The 14,604-nt window shown below is 46.4% G+C and overlaps 1 protein-coding gene across 1 annotated transcript; it reads left to right on the forward strand.

Annotated features, from left to right (window-relative positions):
* Window positions 1-920: 920 nt before the first annotated feature.
* Window positions 921-13,633, forward strand: DHRS13 (dehydrogenase/reductase 13). The gene is made up of 5 exons (XM_066635511.1): window positions 921-1,044; window positions 5,864-5,982; window positions 8,061-8,184; window positions 9,693-10,004; window positions 12,323-13,633. The coding sequence occupies exons 1-5, from the start codon at window positions 927-929 to the stop codon at window positions 12,586-12,588; spliced, it is 939 nt and encodes a 312-aa protein (XP_066491608.1). The 5' UTR covers window positions 921-926; the 3' UTR covers window positions 12,589-13,633.
* The last annotated feature ends 971 nt before the right edge of the window (window positions 13,634-14,604 follow it).

Here is a 14,604-nt window from a genome sequence, read left to right on the forward strand (position 1 = left end):
CCACTCTGGTCTCAGCTTTTGAGGACACATGCACACACACAGTGGTGATGGGGAGAAAGATCCTACTGCCCTCGCAACGTTCATGGCAAGACAAGATACAGGAAGACAAGTAGACGGGCCCTTGGCCTGATCCAGCTGGGCTCGTCTTATGTTCTTAAGACACTTTGTTAACATTTGTCTTGTCAGAACTCTTCTTGCATGGCTGTTGAAGAGACACCTGCGTCTGCCACCACCCCCTGCTTGGTTCACCCTGGCCACTTCTATGGTGACTGGCTCTGGGCAGATGGTTGAGAGTGATGTGACCCCTTGCACACAGGGCCAACATTGGCTCGCTGTCCTATAACTGACAGATGTTGTCGGGCTATCCATAGACAATGGTACTGTTTCCAACAGGGATGCGCCAATGTCGAGGTGCTCGTCTTTCACCCTCGGCACTTTGGATATGATGGCCACAGCAGCGAAATTGGTGCAATTCTGGTACAGGATTGCACCATCAGTAAAAGGCAGTCTCTTATACTTTATACACATGGTCATATTTCACATGATTTACGTATATAATCAAGCCAGAACTGCTTGCAAAGCTAAAAGCTAAACACACGTGTCTATTGATTTCATGTGATTAATTGAAGTGCTCGATTACTTAATTTAAAACTATATTACCTTTAATGTATTAATTACAAGAAGGTCTGCGCTGCCTGCTCACAGGGAAAAGGAGGACATTGAGGTTCATTTCCAGGACATGGGGCTAGAAAAGAGGACATCTGGTCCCCCTGACCCAGCTGCATCTTTCCAGCCGGGCACCCAGGAGCGCCTGCGATGGCCAGCAGGTGGCGGCCGCGAGCCGCGCTGGAGAAGGATGGGGAGCCAAGCTAAAGTACAGCCCCTGCGGGAGCCAATGGGACTGCCAGCCGCACCAGCAGGCAGCCATGCTGGCGGGACTGGCGCTGCTGCTGGGGCTCTACGTCCTCTTCTACTACAACTTCCTCAAAGGGACCCGATGCAGGAACGAGACCGGCCTGCGAGGGAGGACGGTGATCATCACAGGTGAGAGCTGGTCTCTGCATCTCTGGCACACAGGAGGCAGCAGCCTAGCCAGCCTCCAGCTGAGCCCTGCACCTCCCAGGCTGCACACTCACCCGGGAGGAAGCAGCACTGACTCTCAGGGGACTTACTTCTGAGTAGTCATGCACAGGCTGGGCAGTGTTTCTCAACCAGTGGTACAGGTACCACCAGTGGTGCTTGAGGTGGTGGTGCCTGGTGGTCCTTGCAGGACCCCTGGACACCTGCTCCCCCCCCCCCGGGCAGTGAGACCAGGAGCATGATGCAACAATCAGAGCCCCAAAGCATGCTTTTCCACGCTCTAAAAAAGCCCCTCTGCCACCCTAAACTTCTTCCTGTGGTTTGTCATGTTGCATCTGGCCTCCCAACCCAGAAATAACTGGTAATGACATCAGCACCAGCAGGGACGTGCGGTGGGTGGGGAGGCAGGGCCTCCCCACTGGAGTCCTTTGAAAACACCCCCACTGTGTGAGGCACCCAAGCACCCACCACCCACGCACTCTGAGGCAGAGCCTCCCCACCAGAGCACGTGGGTTGTGGTGCTTGGGCAACTCACACAGCGGCAGTGCTTTTTGAAGAACTCTGGTGGGGAGGCCCTGCCTCACCTGCCTCCCCACCCACCACACATCCCTTATCATCAGTGGTACTTCCAATAGGTGGACCATACAAAGTGATACGGCAAGGGACAAGCCTTGAGAAACACTGGTCCAGTACTCGCTTCCTGGATGTGCTCACCTGCCAGAGAAGAATGCTGGTCTCCAAGAACCTCACCTGTTCAGTATGAGGTTTTTTTTTCTGGACCCTTCCCCTTTAATTCCTATGGAAATGATACTGGGCTGGGGCACTTCCCAGGAAATGAGGAAAGGCTACAGCTCTTCAGTCTAGAAAAGAGGCACATGAGCGGTGACATGATTGAGACATACAAAAAAAAATTTTTAGAGTGTTCTTAAATTTTTTTAATTTCTTTTTTTAAAAAAATCTGTTTTTATTTTATTATCTTAAAATAAACATACAAAAGACATACAAAATTATGGAGGGGATGGATAGAGTAAATAGAGAGATGCTCTTTTCCCTTTCACATATCTCCAGAATCAGAGGACATCCGCTAAAATCAGAGGACATCTCCCGGACATCCGGGAGAGTTAGCACAGACAAAAGAAAATATTTCTTTATTCAGCATGTAGTTAGTCTGTGGAACTCCTTGCCACAGGATGCGGTGATGGCATCTGGGCTAGATGACTTTAAAAGGGGATTGGACATAAGAACAGCCCTGCTGGATCAGGCCATAGGTCCATCTAGTCCAGCTTCCTGTATCTCACAGCGGCCCACCAAATGCCTCAGGGAGCACACAAGACAACAAGAGACCTGCAAGGCCTCCTGGGAATTGTAGTTTAAGAACATAAGAACAGCCCCACTGGATCAGGCCACAGGCCCATCTAGTCCAGCTTCCTGTATCACACAGTGGCCCACCAAATGCCCCAGGGAGCACACAAGACAGCAAGAGACCTGCATCCTGGTGCACTCCCTTGAATAATGGCATTCCTATGGTGCCCTGGTGTCCTCCCTATGGCATTCTGACATAGCCCATTGGACAAATTTCTAGAGGAAAAGACAATCACGGGTTACAAGCTGTGATGCTTGTATGCGCAAGCTCCTGATTTTAGAAGTGGGTTACTTCAGAATGCCAGATGCACCAGGAGGTAGGTCTCTTGCTGTGTTATGTGCTCCCTTATGCATTTGGGGGGCCACTGTGTGATACAGGAAGCTGGACTAGATGGGCCTATGACCTGATCCAGCAGGGCTGTTCTTATGAAATAGGCTCTATTTACCTTGGCAGCTTATTGCAAGGTTGGTGAAACTCTTTGTTGTAATCTGAGCTTTCTGTGCTTGATAGAGAAACCTACTACCTGAATCCCCATGACGTCATCAACCCCTTTTCTCCCAGAATGTCTTGATCCCTCATGGGAAGATGTTCTCGCATGATAGTTATAGTTTGGAAATGGTTTTAGTTTTTTTTTTTTAATTTTGTGATTTGAAAAAAATGAGAAAGCAGAATGTGTTTTTATTCCAAATTTTCATGTTTAAACATTTTAAAACACTTTAAAAATGTACTAGGTAGGTGATCTAGTACCAGGTGCTGCCTTTGAAACTTTTTTAAAAGGACCTTATTCAAGAAGAAGCATCTGGATGAGCAAACTGAAAAAGCGTCAGAGGAAAACTGAGAAATTCACCTAAAGCATATCTAGACCACTTCTTCTTAAGGGCTGTTTCACAAGATAGTATGTAATTCATGTTGCATGGACTGACAATCAGCCTGAAGAAAACACAGGTCATGGTTCAGGATGTGAACTCACCTCCCTGCATTACAATCTCTGAGCATGAACTGGAGGTTGTCCATGACTTTGTGTACCTTGACTCAACGATCTCCGACACTCTTTCTCTCGATAACGAGCTAAACAAGCGCATCGGTAAAGCAGCTACCACGTTTTCCAGACTCACAAAGAGAGTCTGGTCCAACAAGAAGCTGACAGAACATACCAAGATCCAGGTCTACAGAGCTTGCGTCCTGAGTACACTTCTGTACTGCAGCGAGTCATGGACTCTTCGCTCACAACAGGAGAGGAAACTGAGCGCTTTCCACATGCGCTGCCTCCGACGCATCCTCGGCATCACCTGGCAGGACAAAGTTCCAAACAACACAGTCCTGGAACGTGCTGGAATCCCTAGCATGTATTCACTGCTGAAACAGAGACGCCTGCGTTGGCTTGGTCATGTCGTGAGAATGGATGATGGCCGGATCCCAAAGGATCTCCTCTATGGAGAACTCGTGCAAGGAAAGCGCCCTACAGGTAGACCACAGCTGCGATACAAGGACATCTGCAAGAGGGATCTGAAGGCCTTAGGGATGGACCTCAACAAGTGGGAAACCCTGGCCTCTGAGCGGCCCGCTTGGAGGCAGGCTGTGCAGCATGGCCTTTCCCAGTTTGAAGAGACACTTTGCCAACAGTCTGAGGCTAAGAGGCAAAGAAGGAAGGCCCATAGCCAGGGAGACAGACCAGGGACAGACTGCACTTGCTCCCGGTGTGGAAGGGATTGTCACTCCCGGATTGGCCTTTTCAGCCACACTAGACGCTGTGCCAGAACCACCTTTCAGAGCGCGATACCATAGTCTTTCAAGACTGAAGGTTGCTAATACAAAGTTCATGTGATAGGAAGATCACAAGATTGTAGCATTAATGCTACAATCATGTGCACACTCAGCTGGCAGTAAGTCTCATTAATGTCAATGGGGTTTACTTCTGTGCAGACATGCCTAGGATTGCATGGTCAGGCTACAATTCTGTGCAATTTTACCTGGGTGTCCTATTGAACACAATGGGTCTCCCTTCTGAGTAAACATGCTGCGCTAGCAGTCATCAATATGCATTTTATATTGGCCAGGGATATATTTTATATTTCCACAGTTACCTAACTCCGAGTTTGGGATGGAATGAGTTGGATGTTTAAATGAAGTCTCATGAGTTATAAAGTAGGAGTAAGTAACAGGAGAGTTTAGCCTTCTACTAACTACATTTTGAAGTTGTATAATCTCAGTGGGACTTTACTCTGAAGGTGTGGCTAGGGGGTGGGTCATGATAAACTCCTGCACTTCAACATTTACCAGCACACCACAGTCTGTGCAGAAAAAACTTCAACATAGAAAAGAATTTTGTTTTCTTTCCCTCCATGTCACCAGCATGCCATAATTTGCTCAATACTTTAGAGCACTGGTTCCCAACCTGTGGTCTGGGGACCACAGGTGGTCCACGAGACTCTAAGAAGTAATTCGTGAGATCTCAGAAAAAAATCACCTTTGATCACTTCCAGTTTCTCACTGTGCAAGCAGTCTCCCATGGACCACCAAAGAGGGCAGAGAATGGACTGCCCACAGTCACAACCATTGAAGTGTCAGCTGTGACTGTGGGCAGGCCATTCTCCATCCTCTCTGACAGTCCATGGGGGGAGCGCTTGGGAGACAGAGAAGATGGAGACCAGACTCACCACAACCCAAGTGGTCCATGACAATTCCAATTTTTGCCTTCGTGGACCGCAGGCTTCTAAAGATTGGGAACCACTGTTTTATATATACCCTGCGTAGGTAAATGTGGACAGCAGAAGATTTATAACAACTTTGCAAGGCCAAGAACCTTTTGGTGGCCACATTTATTGTCTTGCGTACAAACCATGCAAATGTATATACTGTACTGTATATTGTCACATTATACACTATATAAAAATCACACTTATACATATTTAGATTCCCAATCAGTTTGTGCCTACCTGTTACGAACTGTGCTGTGCGGGGATGCAAAGACATTATGTTGGTGACTTAAAAGATCTATTTCCTGACCTCTCGGCTTCTCTAGGCTTTGCTTTAACATGTAGCAGGAGATGGTGCGGGTGGTGGGCAGAAGCCCTGATGTTGTCACCTACAGCCTAGACCAGCGATTCTCAATCTTTTTCATTTCATGGCATCATACTGACACAGCACTAAAATTGTCAAGGCTCACAATCCATTTTTTTTACAATTCACAAGGTACACTGCACCTCAGGTAGGGGGCTAACACCCCCCAATGGCCCTCCTAATAAATGACTATCCCCCTAATTCCCATGGCACACCTGTGGGCTATTTGTGGCACACTGATTGAAAATCGCTGGTCTAGACAAACTCTTTGGGAAACGAAGCCCTTGCTCACCCTTCAGAGATGTGAGGGGTGTTGTGGGTCCCTTCCCTTTGACTCTTCTCCCTGCTGGGTTCTTGCAGGTGGAAACACAGGAATTGGGAAGGCAACGGCACTGGACCTGGCCCGAAGAGGAGCCCGTGTCATTTTGGCTTGTCGCAACAAAGTGCGGGGAGAATGTGCTGCCTTTGACATCAGGAGGGTGAGACCTTCCTCGAAAGGCCATTGCATAGTAAATCAAACCCAAGCAGTCAATGCTCTGATCTCTGCCAAGTGGGATGTATGCTTTTCCCTCTTACATACAGAACACTTAAGATGGCAACATGGATGTGGGATAATAAGGTTAGGTAGCTATAGGGGGTACTTTTACATACCTACAGAAGGATTTCCCGATAACCTGCCTTCCTTTCAGCCTAGATTCCAAGAGACGTGTTTGCTGATGTAATTGGGGCCCCAGTCCTTCGGGCCTGCTGCACCACTAGAATTCACGTTCCGGTGGCAGAGTGTGCTTTACAGATGTTGAGAAAGGTGACACCATTCTGTGTAGCTTGGCCACAGCATGCCAGCAGCCTGCACAGGAGCCCTAGTGTGGGAGACGGGGTAGGACCCCCTGCACAGTGTGCAGCACATGCTCCAGTGTTGTGGCTGTGTTGGCAGGGGGGGGGGGAGTTAGTTAGAATTCGGCTGCCGGTGCCATTGGCAGGGGAGCAGAAATGGCCAAATCCTGCAACTTGGCACCAGCCAATAACATCTACTGTCAAGCAACAGCTCTTCTTTTCATTGGCTGGTAGAGGACTGAGTTTAAGAACTTTGGCAATCTTTGTTGCTCTGGCAGTGTTAGAAGGGCAAACCATTTTGACTCAATGGATTCTGCCCTTCCAAAGGAATGAGTTTGTTCTTTTATCCTGAATGGAGCCACTCTGAGGCAACCTTGACCAATTACACACAGGCCAACACACATTTTGCTTCCTTAAATGTTACACCAATTCCTCATGAGGAAGCTGCTTGAACCATTCACTAATGAGGCTATACTGTATCTGCAAAACTAGACGTGATAGGGCAGAACGGATGCCATTTTTGGAATCGGCACCCCAAATTCATATCAAACCACCATAAAGTTTGGGAAAAACTTTTCTGACCCTCAATTTTGTAGGCCTGTGTAACAAAGGCCAAGCTTTGTTCAGTACAGATCCCAGCAAAGAAAGAAAAGGCACCAGGCTAAAATCTTTACCAAAAGTACCTCCCTGATATTGGGAGGGATAAAACCATTCTATGGAGTTGCAGCAAAGTAACGAAAGTCCCTAACACAGGCATCTTCTTGCACTCAGCCATATAGGCATTCCTACCAGCGAAATTGGCTAATTACAGTTGGATGTTCCAGTGGTGATGATGCCACAACCTGGCTTGGGAAGGATAATTAGTCTTCATTATGGAATGGAACATTACCCCCCAAACAGGAAGGAAATTCCCCGCCCCTCAGCTGACAAGGAAAATGTATTGAGTCCAATGGAAAGTGAAACTGAGCCACAAATGCATGTTTACCTGCAAGCAGGCAAGTGTGCCTTGGCTCTTATCAAAGGCCACATGAGGGGGAATGCAAGGCCACCAGAATGGTCCAGGTCCGCTGAACATGGAGTTCAATGAACATTCCAGAAGGTGGTTTCCCCCTTCCCCATTATAGTAAAAAGGAGAAAAAAAGAAGCTTGTGCAGCCGGTAAAGTGAAACACTTTTTTTTAGGCTCGTAAAGCTAGCTAGGTCCCAAGAGACTGTCATTTTAAACCATTTTTTACCCAACATTGCATATACGCAACAGGGTTCAAATGTGAACACCTATGGGCTGGGCAAAAATGGGTTAAAAAGTGGGTCCCAGTTCTAAAACATTAGGGAACCACTGCAGTAGACTCAAGGCAGTTTACATGGGCAGGCTGAACATAAATCCATTTTTTTAAAGCAGTGGTTCCCAAAAGTACTGTGATCAGAGCGCTTATCTTTTATGGCAGCCTCTTCTTCCCAGCTCTCCTGGGCGCCACCATCTTGGATTGCGTTAAATCTCATGGGAGTGTTAAGGAGAGGCCGCAGGGAACATCCCGCGGCACCTGAGTTTGGGAACCACTGAGTTACAGCATCATCAAAATATATGCATGACAACCAGCAGCATGAGTTATCAGGCATCAAATAATACAATCAGCTGAAGTGTGGAAGCTGCCTGGCAAAAAATGGCACCAATGTGGGTTCTGACAGTAGTGCTGTAAGGTTCTCTGGCTTTTCTCTGTCCTCAGGAAAGTGGGAACAATGAGGTCCTCTTCATGAGCCTGGACCTGGCCGACTTGAACTCGGTGCGCACATTTGCAGATACTTTCTTGAGATCAGAGCCCCGCCTTGACATTCTCATCAACAATGCAGGTGAGGCCAGTACATGGAGACAGGAAGAAAGTGGATCACTGCTCAGAATGAGCAGCACATCTGGATGATGGCTTTGGGGGGGCTTTCTTGCAGGGGGGCTACCTGGTTAATAAAATCCAGATCTTTAAAAGGGGGTTGGAGACATATGGAGGAAAAGTCCATCACTTACGATGACTATATGCAACCTCTGAATTTTAGATGTAACCTATCTTTGAATGCCAGATGGAAGGGAGTGGCAACAGGATACAGGTATCTTGTTGGCTTGCACGGTCCCTGATGCATCTGATGGGCCTCTTGTGAAACACAGGAAGCTTGGCCTGATCCAGCAGGGCTCTTCTTATGTTCTTATGTTGAGGTGACATATTGCAAAAGGCAGCTTTTCCTAATGCAACCAATTTTTGCGTGGCGGAGAAGCAGCCAGCTATCTCCCTGGTAGCATGGGCTCAGGTTAACTACCACCAATTCAACAATGCAGCATGTGTAACTTTCATATTGCAGCTTAAGATAGCAAAGTGCACTTCCCCCTACTTTTAGACACTGACTAGAAGCTCTCAAGACAGTTCAGCATTTTAAGAGCTGCTGAAAAATCCTGCAACAGCCTTTTATGTTTTGTAAAAATGCCACATGCCTTCAAAAGAGTTCTGCAGAGAAATGGACAAAGCTTTGTCACTCTCAACTCGGCCTACAGAAGCACTTCCTCAAGCAATGGAAAGTTTACAGGGTTATCCTGCTCCTCTTCCAGAGTGGCAGCTTGGTCAAAATAACTTGTAGTTTTTCAACCGCATCCATAATGGCGACTGCAGGGCCTTGAAATGAAGATTTACCTCATTCATATTGCCAAAAATATCCAAGTGAATGTGGATTCCAGTTCCTTTCCTTCATGCAGCACACTTGCATGGTCTTGTTTCTCTCTGAGCTGCAGAACAAGGGTCCTATAAATAGCACTTCAGCTAACGTACATCCTGAAATCCTTGTCTTGCAAGGGTATGTAGTAGCAGATGGAATTGGAGCCCCTATAGCTTGTTTTGCCAGATGAGGGTAGGCTTGTGACAGGGGACATACCTGAATAATTCCTGGGTGACAAAGACAAAGAGCTAAGTATGCTAATAGCTAGGAGAAAAGCCTTGGGGACTGAGTAGGAAAGATAGAACTGGCCAGTAGGAAGCACAAAACAGATGGGGTTCGGGGCATGACGGTTTAATCTGTGGCAAGGAAGTACCTGGATTACAATAGTTTGTAACTGAACTTTCCTGTCGTTCTAGGACACTGTTTCATAGCTAGGCCATTTCTCTGTTTTGAAAAAAAAAATTCTTTTTTTTTAAAGTGCAAAAGCACTGGGTCCAAGTTCCATCTTTCTCCAGCTAATAACTTCAAGGCACAAACCCCTGAATGTGTTTTATGATCTTGTTTGTCCAAGTCAGAGGCGTCAACTAAAAACAGGGACTGCTTTAGTTAACAAGAGGCCTTGATGTGTTGTACTTATTTAACACAACTTATTTCATTGGCAGGAGTTATACACACAGGTAGAAGCAAGGATGGCTTTGATTTGACATTCCAGGTGAATCAGTTGAGTCACTTTCTTCTGACCCACCTCCTCTTGGATCGGCTGAAGCGCTGCACACCTAGCCGTGTGCTGGTTGTTGCTTCCAGTGCGCATTTATCGGGAAAGATTGACATTCAGAACATCCACAAGCCAGGGGAGAGCTTCCTGCAAACATTCCTATCCTATTGCAACAGCAAACTAGCCAATATCCTGACTGTCCGTGAGCTGGCCAACAGACTGAAAGGGACCAATATTACCTGCTACGCTATTGATCCAGGTGAGTGTTAGTCTGACTGTTTTCAAATTCTACCACTCTGGAATCCTAAAGACCAACACAGCATATTCCATCTTTCACCAACCAACCTGGGATGCAAATTGCCTCCTTATGCCAAGTTTTCAGTCATGATTGCTGTTGGCATCTAGATTCGCTGTGGGTGTCTTTCTAATCTTGCTTCTAAATAGAGAATTTGGACTTGTCCCCATGATGTTCCCGCTTACCTGTAAGGCCCAAAGTGGATTGTCATGCAACAAGTTCATAGGATCAAGGGACCAAAGAGTAGCCCATTCCTGCACCTTCTGCCAGCCAAGAGATTCTTTCTCATTCAGCCAGCTCTGTCTGGAGCAAGGGACAAGAAAACATTGAAATAAAAATGGAATTCCTTTAAATATTAACAAGAGGCAGCGGTACATGCAAATATGCAAAATATTTGCCTATTAAATGGTGATCAGATATAAAAAAGTTCTTTAATTTGAACTGTCTCCCCTTGATTTAAAATGGAGTGTATTGGGCTAACTAGCGTCCTTGGGACCAATTTGGATGGAAGATGGGATATAAATGGAAATAAGTCAAATTTGTTTCTCACGAGAGCTGATGTAGTTTAGTGGCTAAGAGACCGAGCTGTTGATCAGGCCTTTCCTCTTTTGACTCTCACCCCTGTCATGAACTCACTACACAGCCTTAGGCAAGCTATTCCCTCCTTGTCTCAGCTGCAGAATGGGGATTGGAACACTTGCAGCCCAATCTTATTCAGATGCTGGCACAATGTCTGTTATGTTCTAAGCCCATCTAGCATGGAGGAGGAGGAAGCAAGAGCCCAGGCAGCTCCACAGTGGCGCAACCCTCCCAGAATGATCCAGTGGAGAAGGGAAGGGCCCCTTCCCTTTCTACCCCCTGATAAAATTTTTCTTGGATGGCCTGCTGCTGCTGCCCCCTTATCTGGAAGAGTGCTAGCTGCCACTTGGGCCAGTTCGCCTCCTGCAGGACACCTGCCTTGCATGCAGAAGATCTCAGGCTCAGTAACTAGCAGCGCATCCAGGTAGAATGTGGAAAGGCCCTTGTCTAGAACCCTGGAGAGTTGTTGCCAGTTAGCATAGATTATACTAAGCCAGTAGTTCCCAAACTTTTTAGTACTGGGACCCACTTTTTTAAACAAGACTCTATCGGGACCCACCTAGTTTTACCAGACTTTTTAAAAAGATCTATCTATCCATCTGTCATTATCATCTGTCATCTATCTATCTATCTGTAACAATAACCAGGAAAAAGACCCTTAAACATTTGTCTTCCTATATTTACACATGCTTGCAAACTTCAGGAACTCAGCTCCTTGCTGGACAATTAGCAGCTGTGAAACTCCTTGCAAACTGCAGGAGCTGAAATCTTTGCAGGGTAATTAACAGCTACAGTATCTGATCTTTGAATAGCTTCAGGGCATGAGGCAATTAGTTTCCATTGCCATTTGGTGACCCACCACAAATCGGGTCACAACCTACATTTTGGGAACCCCTACACTAAGCCAAACAGACCAGTGTTGCTACTCAAGATTGGTCATTTTCAGAAGTTCAACTGATTTCATTCTAATAGTTGACCAAAGTTCAGTCAGCTTTGACTTAGATTTGAGGTTCTGTGGGAGATATCCCTGTTCAGCGTTCATTTAACACAGCTAGGGATTGCAAACAGGAAGTTGATACTGTATATCAGGGGTGTCAAACTCACTTCATACTGCAGGCCAAATAGCATTCATGATGTCTGCTGAGGGCCAGAAGTGATGTCATTAGGCAGGAGGAAGTAATGTCATTAAAACAGGTCATAACAATAAATAAGCATTTAATCTAATTTAGGAACTCATTAACTGCAAATGACACAAAATTTGCAGCTCTAGATCATATTTTGATATGGGAGAGCTCAATTTTCATGTGAGCTGCCCTTTTAGCGGCATTTGCTAAAAGCATTGCTCAGCATTGCTCAGCAGCCAAGAGGGCCAGATAAAAAGCTTCTGTGGGCCATATCTGGCCCCTGGGCCTTATGTTTGACACCCCTGCTGTATATTTTCAGCTGTATTTTCTTGGAGTTGTCAGGACCCTAAAACACTCTTCGCATTCAGTTCTCTAAGTTGGAAAGTGCTCAAGGCCTTGTGGATGCTCATCCGCAAAATATCCTGAAATGATGCACCATGATGGATCTTATATGGTGTTTTGCTTTCTGATCAATTGCAGAAGTTCTATCTTTCATAGTCCTTGCAAATCTCCAATTGTATCAGCACTGCCAGTCTATCTAGTTCTAACTACAGCTATTCCTTGTTCGTTTGTTCCCAGGGTTTGTTCGCACGGACATTTTCCAAAACTTTCCCATCTGGCTGAAGCCGTTTTTATTTCTTATTACCTGGCTTATCTGCCGGGACCCCACAGATGGCGCTCAGACCTCCATCTACTGTGCCACTGAGGAAGGGATTGAGATGTTCAGTGGGCGCTATTTTGCCAACTGCAGACTCAAAGAGCCCACGCCCCTCGCTCGTGACGATGCTGTTGCAAAGAAGCTTTGGGAAGTCAGCGAGACGATGGTGGGACTCACTGCTTCATAGGCGGCTCTGAGTTCAGATGACAGTCCTGTAATGGAATAATTAGAAGGTGATGTGGATGAGGAACAATTCCATCATTCAACCGATTGAATTGAAATAGGATGCTAAAGAGAAAATGGTGCTGTATTGACAGTGCTTTTTGTCTTCTTAGGCACAAGAATAAAGCACTTTTGAGTTATATCTAACAACAAATGCAGAGGGTGTGACTGGCTAAGGGGTGATGTATAGAGACATCTTGCAGTCTAACCATGTTGGGTCTATGGGCTTGTCTCCTGCTTCTTGATTTGGTTGGCTGTGAAGACTTACACTTCTGTGAAACAGGAAACTGAACATGAGAAAATATCACACCAATAACACAACAACATCACACCAATAGCACAACAAAGGCCATATGCCAAGCATGTCCTGGCAAAGCAATACTGAGTAACACTTCCAGTGGCCCCTGAAGAAGAGATTCTCCTTCAAGCCAATTACTTAAGAGCAACTAGAGGGAGTCTTGCTAGGTGTCGGGGACCAGAAACAGCCTAGGTCTGCCTTAGCCAGAGTTCTGCCATTTTAAGAATCCTTTCCTAGTCTACTTTTACTGCTGTCTTGAGGAATTTACTATGCACTAGCAGGAGCAAATTGAGTGGGGTGTGGAAATTGGAGACTCCTCAGAGTCTGAGGGGTGCAAAGGAATGTGTTTAGAGAACATAAGGGGAGGCAAGGCTATGAAGATATAAGGGGTTCATCTGGACCAACCAGAAAATCAGCCCCAACCTACTTGGAGGCCCTTTCTCTCCAACTACCTGCTTGCCCCTTTTGCCACTCCAAATGGGAGTGACAGCCAATGGCCAGAAGGGAAGAGGGAGGTCTTGGGCAGGGAACTGGATAGAAGAAAAAGGGCTTGCACCCTTACATACAGGTCTACCTTCTTTATCTTTTGAGAGTTCCACCTCAAGGTTGAAGCTGTGACATTCCTTCTGCGGCAATGGCCGGCTTATGCAATATCCTCTGGATCACTTGTCTTTGGGACCATAAAGTGGTCATGCTGACAGGACTGCTTATCTGTTCACTGTTCTATGTGTTCTTTCTAAATAAAGCTGTAGTTTGCAGGTACTTTGAGTCTATTTCCTTCCCACTGAGACAGGAGCGATGCCTGTCACAGAAGCTGGTGACTTCTGCTTAGCAAGAGGAAAACCTTTAGGGAAAGGGGCTAACCTCTTCTTGGGCCGCAGGACCTTAACAGGAGGAAAAAGCACCCCAGTGAAGATATAGTAAATTGATTTTTTTCCCTTCATTTTAAAGGGTGCGGCAACGAAGATACCTTAGTGCAGCGATTTTCAACCAGTATGCCGTGGAACTTTGGTGGGCCATGAATAGTCCACCAGTGTGCCACTGAAGTTTTGAGGGAGGTCATTTATTAATAAGGGCCATTTGGGGATTTGAGCCCCTGTTGGCAGTGTGGTGTCAATTGTCAAAAAACTGACAGTGTGCCTTAAGAACATAAGAAGAGCCATGCTGGATCAGACCCAGGGCCCATTTAGTCCAGTTTCCTGTATCTCACAGTGACCCACCAGATGCCTCAGGAGCACACAGGACAACAAGAGACCTGCATCCTGGTGCCCCCCATGCATATGGCATGTCCTAAGTACATGAGAAGAACCCCACTGGATCATGCCAAGGCCCATCTAATCGAGCTTCCTGTATCTCACAGTGGCCCACTGATGCCTCAGGAGCACACAGACAACAAGAGACCTGCATCCTGGTGCCCTCCCTTGCATCTGGCATTTTGATGTAGCCTACTTCTAAAACAAGGAGGCTGCACATATCCATCATGACTTATAACCTGTGATGGAGTCTAGAAATATGTATAATCCCCTTTTAAAGGCATCTAGGCCAGATGTCATCTCACATCCTGTGGCAAGGAGTTCCATAAACTAATTCTACTCTGGCTAAAGAAATATTTTCTTTTGTCTGTCCTAACTCTCCCAACACTCAATGTTAGTGGGTATCCCCTGGTTCTGGGGTTGTATGAGA

The sequence above is a fragment of the Tiliqua scincoides genome, chromosome 8 (genome assembly GCF_035046505.1).
Source record: "Tiliqua scincoides isolate rTilSci1 chromosome 8, rTilSci1.hap2, whole genome shotgun sequence".
In the NCBI taxonomy this organism is placed as follows: Eukaryota; Metazoa; Chordata; class Lepidosauria; order Squamata; family Scincidae; genus Tiliqua; species Tiliqua scincoides.

What these genes read in the sequence shown, in the direction of transcription:
- DHRS13 (XM_066635511.1), top strand. Translation starts at nt 927, where the DNA reads ATGCTGGCGGGACTGGCGCTGCTGCTGGGGCTCTACGTCCTCTTCTAC. An exon ending in GAGGACGGTGATCATCACAG is followed by an intron (nt 1,045 to 5,863) that starts GTGAGAGCTGGT and finishes GGGTTCTTGCAG; the next exon opens with GTGGAAACACAGGAATTGGG. An exon ending in CTGCCTTTGACATCAGGAGG is followed by an intron (nt 5,983 to 8,060) that starts GTGAGACCTTCC and finishes CTCTGTCCTCAG; the next exon opens with GAAAGTGGGAACAATGAGGT.